The sequence below is a fragment of the Passer montanus genome, unplaced genomic scaffold, assembly GCF_014805655.1.
Source record: "Passer montanus isolate IOZ18808 unplaced genomic scaffold, ASM1480565v1 scaffold516, whole genome shotgun sequence".
NCBI lineage: Eukaryota > Metazoa > Chordata > Aves > Passeriformes > Passeridae > Passer > Passer montanus.
In genome coordinates, this window is record NW_024370108.1 from 4,128 (window position 1) to 20,858 (window position 16,731).

General features: G+C 58.5%; 1 protein-coding gene across 1 annotated transcript; it reads left to right on the forward strand.

Annotated features, from left to right (window-relative positions):
• Nucleotides 1–1,104: 1,104 nt before the first annotated feature.
• Nucleotides 1,105–14,476, forward strand: FLOT1 (flotillin 1; the record flags this gene model as incomplete). The annotated part of the gene is made up of 9 exons (XM_039724036.1): nucleotides 1,105–1,147; nucleotides 1,839–2,050; nucleotides 3,867–4,010; nucleotides 5,327–5,446; nucleotides 7,967–8,062; nucleotides 9,288–9,440; nucleotides 10,158–10,339; nucleotides 12,228–12,273; nucleotides 14,426–14,476. Coding segments are annotated over exons 1-9 (1,047 nt in total), but the record flags the coding sequence as incomplete, so codon positions are not given.
• Between the last annotated feature and the right edge of the window lie 2,255 nt (nucleotides 14,477–16,731).

Consider the following 16,731-nt stretch of genomic DNA (forward strand, 5'->3'; position numbering starts at 1 on the left):
ACGACCTTGAGATGACCATGACACAACCATGGCCATGAGGACAAGAAATGTCCATGACTGGGACCATGACATAACAATGACTGTGACATGACCATGGCCACGAGGCATTGTGACCAAGAAATCACCACGACATGACCATGACCATAACGTGATCTATGACCATGAGCATGAAACGATGGTGATCAGGAGATGACCATCACCATGACATGACCATGAGATGATTCTGACCATGACACGACCATGGCCATGAGATGACCATAATATGATTATGGCCATGAGTTGACCCTGGGATGACCGCGACCCGGCCATGGTCTGGAGCTCCCCAGACCCCGTCGCTGCCCTCACCTCCAGGTTCATCCCTTACTGAAATTGTTCATTTCCCATGGAAAATACGGAAATTTGAGCAGGGCGCAGCCAATGGAGCGCCGGGGAACCAGTGACGTCACAGGTTGCCGGGCAGAACAGATTTCCCCTTCCCGCCCTTGGCGCCGCAGCCAATGGAAAACCGCGTTTTCGGTGACGTCACCGCGCTAATGCGGAAGTAGCACGCGCGGGCGCTGCCGGGATCGGGGCGGCGGTCGCGATCGATCCCGATCGGCTCCGATCGATCCCCATCGATCCCCATCGATCCCCATCGATCCCCATCGATCCCCCATGACACGACCATGGCCATGAGATGACCATAATATGATTATGGCCATGAGTTGACCCTGGGATGACCGCGACCCGGCCATGGTCTGGAGCTCCCCAGACCCCGTCACTGCCCTCACCTCCAGGTTCATCCCTTACTGAAATTGTTCATTTCCCATGGAAAATACGGAAATTTGAGCAGGGCGCAGCCAATGGAGCGCCGGGAAATCAGTGACGTCACAGGTTGCCAGGCAGAACAGATCACCCTTCCCGCCCTTGGCGCCGCAGCCAATGGAAAACCGCGTTTTCGGTGACGTCACCGCGCTAATGCGGAAGTAGCACGCGCGGGCGCTGCCGGGATCGGGGCGGCGGTCGCGATCGATCCCGATCGGCTCCGATCGATCCCCATCGATCCCCATCGATCCCCATCGATCCCCATCGATCCCCATCGATCCCCGGCCCTCCCCCGCCGCCATGTTCTTCACCTGCGGCCCCAACGAGGCCATGGTGGTGTCGGGTGAGTTCGGGGGGCCCGGGGGCTCCTGGGGACCCTCAGAACTCCTGGGAACCCCCAAATCCCCCCGATATCTCCCGGGAATCCCCTGAATTCCCTCCAAAACTCTTCCGGGAACCCCCAGAATTCCCCCCAGAATCCCGGGAATCCCCAGAATCCCCCCCAAAACTCCCGGGAATCCCCTGAATTCCCTCCAAAACTCTTCCGGGAACCCCCAGAATTCCCCCCAGAATCCCGGGAATCCCCAGAATCCCCCCCAAAACTCCCGGGAATCCCCTGAATTCCCTCCAAAACTCTTCCGGGAACCCCCAGAATTCCCCCCAGAATCCCGGGAATCCCCAGAATCCCCCCCAAAACTCCCGGGAATCCCCTGAATTCCCTCCAAAACTCTTCCGGGAACCCCCAGAATTCCCCCCAGAATCCCGGGAATCCCCAGAATCCCCCCCAAAACTCCCGGGAATCCCCTGAATTCCCTCCAAAACTCTTCCGGGAACCCCCAAATCCCCTCGAAATCTCCCGGGAATCCCCAGAATCCCCCCCAAAACTCCCGGGAATCCCCAGAATTCCCTCCAAAACTCTTCCGGGAACCCCCAGAATTCCCCACCACCCCAAATCTTTTGGGAACCCCCAGAATTCCCAGAAAACTCCCGGGAATCCCCAGAATTCCCCCCAAAACCCTTCCGGGAACGCCCAGAATTCCTCCCCGCCCTAAATCTCTTGGGAACCCCCAGAATCAGAATCCCGGGAATCCCCAGAATCCGCCCCAAAATTCCCCTGTACCTGCAAAATTGGCGCAAATCTCCCGGGAATCCCCAGAATTCCCCCAACACGCTGACGCTGCCGGTGCGCAGTGAGAAGGTTTACACCCGCCACGGGGTGCCCATCTCCGTCACCGGCATCGCACAGGTACCCCCCATCCCCCCAAAACTCCCGGAAAATCCCCAGAATTCCCCCCAAAACCCTTCCGGGAACGCCCAGAATTCCTCCCCGCCCTAAATCTCTTGGGAACCCCCAGAATTCCCCCACCAAAACAGCCCAAAAATCCTCCAAAAATTCCCCCAAAAATCCCCTCATGGACCCCCAAAAATCCCCTCATAGACCCCCAAAACAGCCCAAAAATCCCTCCATCCCCCATCAGAAGGGCCAAAAATAAAATAAAAAACAAAATCCCGTCCTGGAGTACCAAAACAGCCCAAAAATCCCCCAAAACCACTCCAAAAATCCCCTCGTGGACCCCCAAAAATCCCTCCCAAAAATCCCCCAAAAATTCTCCCAAAAACACTCCAAAAATCCCCTCCCAAAATCCCCCCAGAATTGCTTCCAGTGCTCCCAAAAACCCCCTCCTGGACTGCCAAAAGTACCCTGAAAATCCCCCAAAAATCCTCTCCTTGACCCTTGAAAATCCCCCCTCAGAATCCCCAAAAATCTCATGGACCCCCAAAACAGCCCAAAAATCCCACCCAAAAATCCCCCAAAAATTCCCCGAAAAACACTCCAAAAATCCCCTCTCAAAATCCCCCCAGAATCGCTTCCAGTGCTCCCAAAAATCCCCTCCTGGACTGCCAAAAATACCCTAAATATCCCCCAAAAAACCTCTCCTTGACCCTTGAAAATCCCCCCTCAGAATCCTCAAAAATCCCCTCCTGGACCCTTGGAAACCCCCTAAGGAATCTCCCACCAAAACCCCAAAAATCCCCTAAAAATCGCCCCGGGATCCCCAAAATGCCCCTGGGAACCCCCAACCCTTCCTGGACCCCAACATCCCACTGGTACCCCAACAATCTCATTCAGAACTCCCAAAAAATCCACTCAGAACCCCCAAAATCTCTTTGGGAACCCCCAAAATCCCCCTCTGGACCCCCCAGAACCCCCAAATATCCCACGTGCCTACCCCCAAACCCCCCTCGGGACCCCCAAAACCACACTCTGAACCCCCCAGAATCTCCTTGGAACCTCCCAAAAATGCTCCGGGACCCCCAAATGCCCCCTGGGACCCCCCAAAAAAACCCCTGGGATGGGAAGGGGAATCCCCCTTAAAAGGGGCTTGGAGTGGTGGGGACCCAAAAAATCCTTAAGTGGTGGCAAAACCCTTAGAAACCCTTAAAAATAATTTAAATTCCTTTAAAAACTTTTAGAAAGTCTTTAAAAGCGAAAATGTTTGTGATGGGTCAGCTTCCCTAAACCCTTCTTAAAGGGGCCAAGGTCCAATCCCTAAAGGTGCTTGGGGTGGTGGGAGTCTCAGAAAATCCTTAAGGGGCTCAAAACCCTTAAAAACCCTCTTAAAAACCCTTTAAAAACCTATTAAAAACCGTTTAAAAGCCATAAAAAAACCCATAGAAACAAAAAGGGTTTGTGATGGTGGGGGCTGCCTAAACTCTTCCTAAAGGGATCAAGATCCAACTTGTACAGGGGCTTGGTGAGGTGGGGACCCCAAAATCACACTGGGGAGTCAGGACCCCCCCCTTAAAAGGGGTTTTTGTTGGTGGGGACCCCTTTGAGAGGGGTAAGACCCCCCCAAAAATGGGCTGGGGCTGGTGGAACCCCCAAGCCCCCTCCAAGACCCCTTTAAAGGGCATTGCCCTGGTGGTCCCCACCCTGTTAAACAACCAGCCTCTTAAAAGGGCAGTGCCACACCTAACCCTTGAAGAGGCCACGCCAATTTTGGGGGGGGTCCCAGGGGTGGCTGGGGGGGTCCCCGGGTGATCCCAGCACTCCCCCACAGGTGAAGATCCAGGGGCAGAACAAGGAGATGCTGGCGGCCGCCTGCCAGATGTTCCTGGGCAAGTCGGAGAGCGAGATCGGCCAGATCGCCCTGGAGACGCTGGAGGGCCACCAGCGTGCCATCATGGCCCACATGACCGTGGAGGTGGGGCTGGGGGGAGCCACGCCCTTTTTTGGGAACCCATGCCCCTCCCAGGACAGCCACACCCACTTGGGAGCCAGTCAGCACCCCCCTCACTTGGGATGTGGTGCCTTTAAGAAATCCCAGATTTACTTGGAAAGTCCGTTGTCCCAGAAGCCACGCCCCCGATGTGGCCACACCCACCTGGATAGACACACCCCCTCAGGGACCAGTCACCACCCCTCATCTGGGGTGGGATCTGGCCCTTTAAGAGACCCCTTCCCCATTTGGCCCATAAGCTCCACCCCTTGAAAGGCCCCACTCCTGGAGGAGGCCACACCCACTGGTGAAGCCACACCCACAAGGTGTCACCCTTTTGCTAAAGCCCTGCCCACCAGCACAAGATTATCTTTCCCTGGCCCCACCCCCTCTAAGGCCACGCCCATCACTGCCCCACCCCTGCCCTAAGCCCCGCCTCCCTTCTTCACCCTGCCCCAATATAAGCCCCACCCCATCTCAGAGCCACACCCACCAGACTCCACCCCTGCCTCAAGCCACGCCCCCTGCACCAAGCCACGCCCCTTAGTCCTGACCCCACCCCTCACTTTAGGCCATGCCCAACCAGCTCCGCCCAGCACAAACCACACCCATGGCTCCACCCCTTACTCAAGCCACACCCACCTAGCACCACCCCCTTGCTCAAGCCACGCCCATTTTGGGTCAAGCCACACCCCCAAGCTGAGCCACTCCCCTGACTCCACCCTGGGGCCAAGCCACGCCCACTGGATCAAGCCACGCCCACTGGACCAAGCCACACCCACCAGGCTGCACTCCTCTGTACAAGTTACTCCCAAAACAAAGCCACGCTCACCTGGCTCCACCCACTTCCCAAAGCCACGTCCCCTTTGCTCAAGCCACGCCCCACTTTAAACCTGACCTCACCTGCTTAAGCCACACCCACAGAATGAAGCCACGCCCCCGAGATCAAAGCCACACCCCCAGGGCAAAGCCTCGCCCACCTGGCACCACCCATTGCTCCAAGCCACGCCCCCTGTATAAACCACGCCCTTTCTCTGCTAGCCACACCTTATTTTGTCCCTGCCCCTTTAAGCCCCACCCCTCTAAGCCCCGCCCCATTTAAACTCCACCCCCTTGGGCCCCACCCTGCTAAGCCCTGCCTCACAAAGCCCCACTTTGAGCCTCACACTACTAAGCTCTGCCCAATTTGAGCCTCACCCTGCTAAGCCTTGCCCAATATAAACCCCACGTGGGCCCCACCCAGCTAAGCCCCGCCCCCATTTGAGCCCCGCCCCGCTAAGCCCCGCCCCGGCCCCGCCCAGGAGATCTACAAGGACCGGCAGAAGTTCTCGGATCAGGTTTTCCGCGTGGCCTCGTCCGACCTGGTGAACATGGGCATCTCCGTGGTCAGCTACACCCTCAAGGACGTGCACGACGAGCAGGTGACACCCGGGGCGTGGCTGGGGACACCTGGGGACAGCCAGGGTACACCTTGGATACACCTGGGAGCAGCTGGGGACACCTGGGGACAGCCAGGATACACCTTGGATACACCTGGGAGCAGCTGGGGACACCTGGGGACAGCCAGGATAAACCTTGGATACACCTGGGGACACCTGGGGACACACCTGGGACACCTGGGTTTAATGTCACGATCCGCTGGTACAATCAGGGGTTGTGATGATTTGTTAACTGATCACAGAGTTCAAAGAAAAACACAGAGGGGGTGTCAGTATTTATCAAAACAAATGCAGGTTTTATTGAGTGCCCACAGCAAATGTGACAGACAGAACAGAAAGGAGATAAAGGATAGGGGGAGAATGAGGGGGAGTGGAATAGCTACGAACAGAAAAAATAAATCCTCGTGGTCTGGCCAATAGATCCGTCTTGTCACGTCAGGGAGAATCTCAAAGTCTTGGTTAACTCAGGGGTCTGTTATCGTCCTCAGCCAAGCAGGGGAAGCAGGTAAATCTATTGAAAACGGGTACAGACAGACCATTCTCAGCAGTGTGGGAGAGTCATTGTTTTCTTGGTCCAACAACCACACCAGGGCTTACCAAAATCCCCCAAAAATTCCCCCAAAAACACTCCAAAAATCCCCTCACAGACCCCCAAAACAGCCCAAAAATCCCCCCCAAAAATTCTCCCAAAACCACTCCAAAAATCCCCTCCCAAAATCCCGCCAGAATTGGGGGCTGGTGGGGCTTGATCAGGCCAGCCCCACCCTGGTGAGGATCTCAGTCCTTGGGAGGGGGCTTCACTCTCTGCCCATCAATGTGGTGGTGAAGCAGATGAAGGATTTTCTGAGGGGGACCACCAAAGTTACCCCGAAAAGTTCATTTGGCTGAGAGGTGGGGAAATTCCCGGGCTGCTGGCATGAGGCAGGTGCAGGTATGGGGTGAGCTGCTCCTTGAAGAAGCGTGCCATGATGGGAAGGTCACCTCCAGTCACCTGGCAGGCCAGGACTCTGCTCAGGGTCATCAGATCTGGGCAAGCATCCACCTCTACCCGGCTGGTCCAGCTGGGGTCTTCAGTGGCCCTGGTCTGTGCTCTTGTGGCAGCCATGAGGCAAATGAGGGAAACTTCAGACGGTCTCTTGCAGCTGGAGATACCTGGGCACACCTGGGACACAGCTGGGACACACCTGGGCACAGCTGGGACACAACCGAGACACTCAGGACACAGCTGGTGGGGCTTGATCAGGCCAGCCCCACCCTGGTGAGGATCTCAGTCCTTGGGAGGGGGCTTCAGTCTCCGTCCATCACGGTGGTGGTGAAGCAGATGAAGGATTTTCTGAGGGGGACCACCAAAGTTACCCCGAAAAGTTCATTTGGCTGAGAGGTGGGGAAATTCCCGGGCTGCTGGCATGAGGCAGGTGCAGGTATGGGGTGAGCTGCTCCTTGAAGAAGCGTGCCATGATGGGAAGGTCACCTCCAGTCACCTGGCAGGCCAGGACTCTGCTCAGGGTCCTCAGATCTGGGCAAGCATCCACCTCTACCCGGCTGGTCCAGCTGGGGTCTTCAGTGGCCCTGGTCTGTGCTCTTGTGGCAGCCATGAGGCAAATGAGGGAAACTTCAGACGGTCTCTTGCAGCTGGAGATACCTGGGCACACCTGGGACACAGCTGGGACACACCTGGGCACAGCTGGGACACAGCTGGGACACACCTGGGCACAGCTGGGACAGCTGGGGGCGGTCTAAGACACACCTGGGATGTGCCTGGGGGGGATGGAGTGACACAAGTGTGACAGGGAGGTGACACAGGCGTGACAGGGAGGTGACACAGGTGACACAGGCGTGTCCCCGCGCAGGATTACCTGCGCTCCCTCGGGAAGGGCCGCACGGCGCAGGTGCAGGGGTGACACAGGTGTGACAGGGAGGTGACACAGGTGTCTGGGACACACTTGGAGATGTCCAGGGACAAGATGGGGACACCTGGGACACACCTGGGCACAGCTGGGACACAACTGAGACACTCAGGACACAGCTGGGACACACTTGGGACACTCAGGGCACACCTGGGACACACTTGGAGATGTCCAGGGACAAAATGGGGACACCTGGGACACACCTGGGACACAACCGAGACACTCAGGACACACCTGGGACACACCTGGGCACAGCTGGGACAGCTGGGGGCGGTCTAAGACACACCTGGGATGTGCCTGGGGGGGATGGAGTGACACAAGTGTGACAGGGAGGTGACACAGGCGTGACAGGGAGGTGACACAGGTGACACAGGCGTGTCCCCGCGCAGGATTACCTGCGCTCCCTCGGGAAGGGCCGCACGGCGCAGGTGCAGGGGTGACACAGGTGTGACAGGGAGGTGACACAGGTGTGACAGGGAGGTGACACAGGTGTGACAGGCGTGTCCCCGTGCAGGATTACCTGCGCTCCCTCGGGAAGGGCCGCACGGCGCAGGTGCAGGGGTGACACAGGTGTGACAGGCGTGTCCCCGCGCAGGATTACCTGCGCTCCCTCGGGAAGGGCCGCACGGCGCAGGTGCAGCGCGACGCCCGCGTGGGAGAGGCCGAGGCCAAACGCGACGCCGGGATCCGCGTGAGTGACACCGGGGACACCCGGGGACATTGGGGACACACCTGAGGATACCTGGGGGCAGCTGGGTCACCTTCCTATCAATCACCCCCCAGTATTCCCAGTGCCCCCAGTACCCCCTTCCCCAACCTGCCCCAGTGTTCCCAGTGCTCCCAGTACTCTCCCAGTACCCCACTAATGCCACTCCAGCACCTCCCAGTCCTTGTCCAGCCCCTTGAGGTACACTCAGTACCCCAGTCCCTCCCAGTGCTCCCAGTGCCTTTCTAGTCCCGTTCCAGTTCCTCCCAGTCTCTCCCAGTACCCCCATTCCCCAAACTACCCCAACACCTGCAGTGCTCCCAGTGCTCCCAGTGCCCCATTCCCCAGTCCTTCCCAGTCCTAGCCCTGTGCTCTTCCACTTCCTCCCAGTCCATCCCAGCCCCTTCCAGTCCCTTCCAGTCCCTCCCAGTTCACTCCCAGTCCTTCCCAGTCCATCCCAGTCCCTCCCAGTTCACTCCCAGTCCATCCCAGTTCACTCCCAGTCCCTCCCAGTTCACTCACAGTCCATCCCAGTTCACTCTCAGTCCCTCCCAGTCCCTCCCAGTTCACTCCTAGTCCCTCCCAGTTCACTCCCACTCCATCCCAGTTCACTCCCAGTCCCTCCCAGTTCCCTCCCAGTCCCTCCCAGTTTGTCCCAGTCCCTCCCAGTTCCTCACACGTCACTCGCAGTTTGACGCTGGTGCTGGCCCCGCCCCCGGGCAGTGACGTCACGGCGCGGCACCGCAAGGTGGCGCCATCGTCCTCGGGGGCGGGGCGAAAGACGAGCCGCGTCCTGGCCACGCCCCCTTCGTCCTCTGACCACGCCCCCGGCAGGGGGAGCCCGTCCTGGGGGCGGGGCCGGGAGAAAGGGGCGGGCCCTCCCAGTTCACTCCCAGTCCACTCCCAGTCCATCCCAGTTCACTCCCAGTCCCTCCCAGTCCCTCCCAGTCCATCCCAGTCCCTCCCAGTCCATCCCAGTTCCCTCCCAGTCCATCCTAGTTCACTCCCAGTCCCTCCCAGTCCATCCCAGTCCCTCCCAGTCCCTCCCAGTCCCTCCAGGTTCCATTCCAGTCCCTCCCAGTCCCTCCCAGTTCACTCTCAGTCCCTCCAGGTTCCATTCCAGTCCCTCCCAGTTCACTCCCACTCCATCCCAGTCCCTCCCAGCCCCTCCCAGTCCCTCCCAGTGGGTCCCAGTGCCGCTGTGCCGCAGGAGGCGCGGGCGCGGCAGGAGCAGGTGTCGGCGCAGCTGCTGAGCGAGGAGGCCACGGCGCGAGCCCAGCGCGACTTCCAGGTGGCCCAGGCCGAGTGCGACGGAGCCGTCAGCGCCCGCAGGGCCACGGCTGAGCTGGCCTTCCAGCTGCAGGTGAGCAACACCTGCACAGGGCACACAGCTGGGACAGGTGACACACCTGGGACAGGTGACAGACACACCTGGGACACATAACACAGCTGGGACAATGTAACACAGCTGGGGCAGGTAACCAACACACCTGGGACAGGTAACCAACATGCCTGGGACAGGTAACAAACACACCTGGGACAGGTAACAAACACAGCTGGGACAGATAGAACACCTGGGACAGATATCAAACACACCTGAGGGGGCTGGAATAGGGCCTGAGAGTTCACCTGGAGCACCTGCAACCCTGCAGAACACCTGGAACCTCCAAATCCTGGGGTTTCCTCCCAAATTTGGGTCTCTTGGGTCACCTGAGGATGCCCTCAGGCTGCCTGAAGTCCCCCTAGGGATACCTGGGCCCCTGCCTGGTGTTACCTGTCCCCCTTGTCCCTCCCCTGATGGATTTGTGACCTGTCCCCTGTGTCCCCCATCCTTGTATCTCTGTGTCCCCTGTGCCCGTGTCCCTCCCCTGATGGATTTGTGACCTGTCCCCTGTGTCCCCCATCCTTGTATCCCTGTGTCACCTGTCTCTGTGACCCTCCCCTGATGGATTTGTGACCTGTCCCCTGTGTCCCCCATCCCTGTGTCCCTCCTTAGAGGGGTTTGTGACCTGTCCCCTGTGTCCCCTGTGCCCTTGTCCCTCCCCTGATGGATTTGTGTCCTGTCCCCGTGTCCCCGCAGGCGGCGCGTTCCCAGCAGGCCATCGCGGCGCAGCGCGGGGAGGTGGCGCTGGTGGAGCGGGCGCAGCGGGTGCAGCTGCAGGAGCAGGAGGTCGGGCGGCGCCGCCAGGAGCTCGAGGCCACCGTGCGCAAACCGGCCGAGGCCGAGCGCTACCGGCTGGAGCGGCTGGCTGAGGCGCAGCGGTGAGACAACGCCCCTTTAAGGGCGGCCACGCCCCTCTGGGGAGGAGCCACGCCCTCCTCCACTCGGGTGTTTTGGGGTGTCCCACCCACTGCCCTTTTAAGAGAAGTGTTGCCCCTTTGAAGAGAGGCCATATCCTCACTGTGGTGGGTCCCACCAGTAAAGGTGAAGCCATTGCCCCTTTAAGAAGGAGCCATGCCCTCACCCAGTTAGGCCCAGTGGCAGTTTAGGGTGTCCCACCCATTGCCCTTTGAAGAGAAGTGTTGTCCCTTCAAGGAGAAGCCCTCCCCGTGTCCCCGCAGGCGGCGCGTTCCCAGCAGGCCATCGCGGCGCAGCGCGGGGAGGTGGCGCTGGTGGAGCGGGCGCAGCGGGTGCAGCTGCAGGAGCAGGAGGTCGGGCGGCGCCGCCAGGAGCTCGAGGCCACCGTGCGCAAACCGGCCGAGGCCGAGCGCTACCGGCTGGAGCGGCTGGCTGAGGCGCAGCGGTGAGACACCGCCCCTTTAAGGGCGGCCACGCCCCTCTGGGGAGGAGCCACGCCCTCCTCCACTCGGGTGTTTTGGGGTGTCCCACCCACTGCCCTTTTAAGAGAAGTGTTGCCCCTTTGAAGAGAGGCCATATCCTCACTGTGGTGGGTCCCACCAGTAAAGGTGAAGCCATTGCCCCTTTAAGAAGGAGCCATGCCCTCACCCAGTTAGGCCCAGTGGCAGTTTAGGGTGTCCCACCCATTGCCCTTTGAAGAGAAGTGTTGTCCCTTCAAGGAGAAGCCCCACCATCACCTTGGTGGGTCTCACCATTTTGGTAGGGCCATTGCCCTTTTAAGAGAGGTGTCGCCCCTTTTAGGAGAAGCCCTGGTGAGTTCCACTTGTAAAAATGAAGCTGTTGCCCCTTTAAGAGAAGTGCTGCACTGTTGAGACAAAGCCATGCCCTCTCCCAGTCCACCATGATCCTGTTTTTGGTGGGTGCCACCAGTTTGGGTGGAGCCATTGCCCCTTTAAGAGAAGCCCTACCTGTTACAGTGAGTCCTATTCCTGGTGGGTCCCTCCATCAAGGTGAAGCCATTGCCCCTTTAAGAAGGAGCCACGCCCTCTCCCCATCAGCTGTGGTGGAATTTTTGGTGGGTTCCACCAGTCTGGGGAGAACCTTGGTCCCTTTAAGAGAGGTGTTGCCCCTTTAAGGAGAAGCCACACCCTCACTGTGCTGGGTCACGTGAGTTTGTGTGAAGGCATTGAGTGGGTCCCACCAGTTTGGGTGGAGCCATTGCCGTGAGTCCTATTCTGGTGGGTCCCTCCCTCAAGGTGAAGCCATTGCCCCTTTAAGAAGGAGCCACGCCCTCTCCCCATCAGCTGTGGTGGAATTTTTGGTGGGTTCCACCAGTCTGGGGAGAACCTTGGTCCCTTTAAGAGAGGTGTTGCCCCTTTAAGGATAAGCCACACCCTCACTGTGTTGGGTCACGTGAGTTTGTGTGAAGGCATTGCCCCTTTAAAGATAAGCCCCACCCCTTGAGCTGAGCCACACTCTCACTGTGATGGGCCCCACCACCTTGAGTGGCCCTTTTAAGGGAAGCCACGCCCCTTGAGAGAAGCCACGCCTCCTCCCAGTCAGACACCACACCTTGGTGGGCCTCACCACTCTCTTTTCTAGTCATGGCCCCTTTAAGAGATACATTGCCGCACCTGGGTGCTGTCATTGCCCTTTTAAGTCCCATTACTCTTTTTGAGAGAAGCCACGCCCCCTTCAAATAAACCACACCCCCACTCGGGTGGACCCACTCATATTGCACCATTGCCCCTTTAAGAGCGGCGTTGCCCCTTTAAGAGTGGCATTGCCCCTTTAAGAGCGGCATTGCCCCTTTAAGAGCAGCCCCGCCCCCTGACTTGGCGCCCCCTACAGGACGCAGGTGCTGCTGCAGGCGGAGGCCGAGGCCGAGACCCTCAGGGTGAGTCTGGGGGGCCCCGGGGGTCTGGGGGGTCCTCAGGGGATTTTGGGGGTCCCAGTTGCATTTTGTGGCCCCAAATCTGGGAATTTTTGGGTTCCCTGGGCGATTTTTGTCTCTCATAGAATTTCAGGGGATCGTGATCCTGTTTTGGGGTACCCAATCCTATTTTTGGGGTTGCCAATCCCATTTTTGGGGTTGCCAATCCCATTTTTGGGGTTCTCAATCCCGTTTTCAGGGGTCCTGCCCTCCTTTCCAGGGCCCCTGTCCTATTTCGGGTTCCCAGTCCCATTTCTGGTCCCCAGTCCTGTTTCATGTCCCCAACCCTGTTCTTGGGTTCCTGATCCCATTTTGGGTCCCCTATCCCATGTCGGTGTCCCGATCCCATTTTGGGTCCCCGATCCCATTTTGGGTCCCCGATTCCATTTTGGGTTCCTGATCCCATTTCGTGTTCCCTATCCTGTTTTGGGTCCCCAATCCCATTTTGTGTCACTGATCCCATTCCAGGGTTCCCAATCTCATTTCCAATGTTCCCGATCCCATTTTGGGTCCCGATCCCTTTTTGGGGCTCCCGATCCCATTCCTGGGGCTCTGTCCCCGTTTTTGGGTTCCTGATCCCATTTTTGGAGGTTCTGTCCCTATTTTGGGTCCCCGATCCCACGTTCATGTCCCCAATCCCGTTTCACATCCCCAATCCCATTTCCAATGTCCCCAGTCCTGTTTCATGTCCCCAGTCCCATTTCCAATGTCCCCAATGCCATTTTGGGTCCCTGATCCCGATTTTGGGTTCCCAGTCCCATTTCTGATGTCCCTAACCCTGTGTCCATGTCCCCAATCCCATTTTGGTGTCCCCAATCCCATTTCCAATGTCCCCAACCCCATTGGTGTCCCCTCAGGTGACGGGCGCTGCCCGTGCTGTGGCCGTGGCCTCTTGTGCCCATTCCTGGGTTCCCAATCCCATTTTGGTGTCCCCACTCCCATGTTGGTGTCCCCAGTCCCATTTTCCATGTCCCCAATCCCATTTCCAACGTCCCCAATCCCATTTTGGTGTCCCCAATCCCATTTCCCACATCCCCAATCCCATTTTGGTGTCCCCAATGCCATGTTGGTGTCCCCTCAGGTGACGGGCGCTGCCCGTGCCGCGGCCGCAGTCTCTCGTGCCCATTCCCGGGTTCCCAACCCTGTTTCTGATGTCCCCAGTCCCATTTCCCATGTCCCCAGTCCCATTTTGGTGTCCCCAATCCCATTGGTGTCCTCGCAGGTGACAGGAACTGCCCGTGCTGCGGCTGTGGCCTCTCATGCCCATGCCTGGGTTCCCAATCTCATTTCCAATGTCCCCACTCCCATTTTGGCATCCCCAATCCCATTTCCAATGTCCCCAGTCCCATTTTGGCATCCCCAATCCCATTTGCCATGTCCTCAATCCCATTTCCAATGTCCCCAACCCCACTGGTGTCCCCTCAGGTGACGGGCGCTGCCCAGTGCCACAGCCGTGGCCTCTCGTGCCCATTCCCAGGTTCCCAGTCCTGTTTCTGGTGTCCCCAGTCCCATTTCCCATGTCCCCAGTCCCATTTTGGTGTCCCCAATCCCGTTTCATGTCCTCGCAGGTGACGGGCACTGCCCGTGCCACAGCCGTGGCCTCTTGTGCCCATTCCTGGGTTCCCAATCCCATTTCCCATGTCCCCAATCCCATTTTGATGTCCCCAGTCCCATTTTGGTGTCCCCAGCCCCATTTCCCATGTCCCCAATCCCATTTCCAATGTCCCCAACCCCATTGGTGTCCCCTCAGGTGACGGGCACTGCCCAGGCCGCGGCCGTGGCCTCTCGTGCCCATTCCTGGGTTCCCAATCCCATTTCCCATGTCCCCAGTCCCATTTCACATGTTCCCAATCCCGCTGTGGTGTCCCCAATCCCACTTCCAATGTCCTCAACCCCATTTGGTGTCCCCAATCCCATTTCCCATGTCCCCAGTCCCATTTCGGTGTTTCCAATCCCATTTCCCATGTCCCCAATCCCATTTCCCATGTCCCCAGTCCCATTTCGGTGTTTCCAATCCCATTTCCAATGTCCCCAATCCCATTTTGGTGTCCCCAATCCCATTTCCCACGTCCCCAGTCCCATGTTGGTGTCCCCAATGCCCTTTGTGTCCCCTCAGGTGACGGGCGCTGCCCGCGCCGCGGCCGTGGCCTCTCGTGCCCATTCCCGGGTTCCCAATCCCATTGTGGTGTCCCCAATCCTATTTCCCATGTCCCCAATCCCATTTCCCACATCCCCAGTCCCATATTGGTGTCCCCAATGCCATGTTGGTGTCCCCTCAGGTGACGGGCGCTGCCCGTGCCGCGGCCGCAGTCTCTCGTGCCCATTCCCGGGTTCCCAATCCCATTGTGGTGTCCCCAATCCTATTTCCCATGTCCCCAATCCCATTTCCAATGTCCCCAGTCCCATTTTGGCATCCCCAATCCCATTTCCAATGTCCCCAGTCCCATTTTGGCATCCCCAATCCCATTTCCAATGTCCCCAGTCCCATTTTGGCATCCCCAATCCCATTTCCAATGTCCCCAGTCCCATTTTGGCATCCCCAATCCCATTTGCCATGTCCTCAATCCCATTTCCAATGTCCCCAACCCCACTGGTGTCCCCTCAGGTGACGGGCGCTGCCCGTGCCACAGCCGTGGCCTCTCGTGCCCATTCCCAGGTTCCCAGTCCTGTTTCTGGTGTCCCCAGTCCCATTTCCCATGTCCCCAGTCCCATTTTGGTGTCCCCAATCCCGTTTCATGTCCTCGCAGGTGACGGGCACTGCCCGTGCCACAGCCGTGGCCTCTTGTGCCCATTCCTGGGTTCCCAATCCCATTTCCCATGTCCCCAGTCCCATTTTGGTGTCCCCAGCCCCATTTCCCATGTCCCCAATCCCATTTCCAATGTCCCCAACCCCATTGGTGTCCCCTCAGGTGACGGGCGCTGCCCAGGCCGCGGCCGTGGCCTCTCGTGCCCATTCCTGGGTTCCCAATCCCATTTCCCATGTCCCCAGTCCCATTTCACATGTTCCCAACCCCGCTGTGGTGTCCCCAATCCCACTTCCAATGTCCTCAACCCCATTTGGTGTCCCCAGTCCCATTTCCCATGTCCCCAGTCCCATTTCGGTGTTTCCAATCCCATTTCCCATGTCCCCAATCCCATTTCCCATGTCCCCAGTCCCATTTCACATGTTCCCAATCCCGCTGTGGTGTCCCCAATCCCACTTCCAATGTCCTCAACCCCATTTGGTGTCCCCAGTCCCATTTCCCATGTCCCCAGTCCCATTTCGGTGTTTCCAATCCCATTTCCCATGTCCCCAATCCCATTTCCCATGTCCCCAGTCCCATTTCACATGTTCCCAATCCCGCTGTGGTGTCCCCAATCCCACTTCCAATGTCCTCAACCCCATTTGGTGTCCCCAGTCCCATTTCCCATGTCCCCAGTCCCATTTTGGTGTCCCCAATCCCGTTTCATGTCCTCGCAGGTGACGGGCACTGCCCGTGCCACAGCCGTGGCCTCTTGTGCCCATTCCTGGGTTCCCAATCCCATTTCCCATGTCCCCAGTCCCATTTTGGTGTCCCCAGCCCCATTTCCCATGTCCCCAATCCCATTTCCAATGTCCCCAACCCCATTGGTGTCCCCTCAGGTGACGGGCACTGCCCAGGCCGCGGCCGTGGCCTCTCGTGCCCATTCCTGGGTTCCCAATCCCATTTCCCATGTCCCCAGTCCCATTTCACATGTTCCCAATCCCGCTGTGGTGTCCCCAATCCCACTTCCAATGTCCTCAACCCCATTTGGTGTCCCCAATCCCATTTCCCATGTCCCCAGTCCCATTTTGGTGTCCCCAATCCCGTTTCATGTCCTCGCAGGTGACGGGCACTGCCCGTGCCACAGCCGTGGCCTCTTGTGCCCATTCCTGGGTTCCCAATCCCATTTCCCATGTCCCCAGTCCCATTTTGGTGTCCCCAGCCCCATTTCCCATGTCCCCAATCCCATTTCCAATGTCCCCAACCCCATTGGTGTCCCCTCAGGTGACGGGCGCTGCCCAGGCCGCGGCCGTGGCCTCTCGTGCCCATTTGGTGTCCCCAATGCCCTTTGTGTCCCCTCAGGTGACGGGCGCTGCCCGCGCCGCGGCCGTGGCCTCTCGTGCCCATTCCCGGGTTCCCAATCCCATTGTGGTGTCCCCAATCCTATTTCCCATGTCCCCAATCCCATTTCCCACATCCCCAGTCCCATATTGGTGTCCCCAATGCCATGTTGGTGTCCAGATTCCTGATTTGGGGCCAATTTTGGGGCCGATTTGAGGATCCCTAATCTGGGGCTGATTTGGAATTCCCGATTTGGGGCTGATTTTGGAATCCCTGATTTGGGGCTGATCTGGGGGTCCCTGACCTGGGGCTGATTTTGGGTTCCTCAGTTTGGGGCCAATTTTGGGGCTGATTTTGG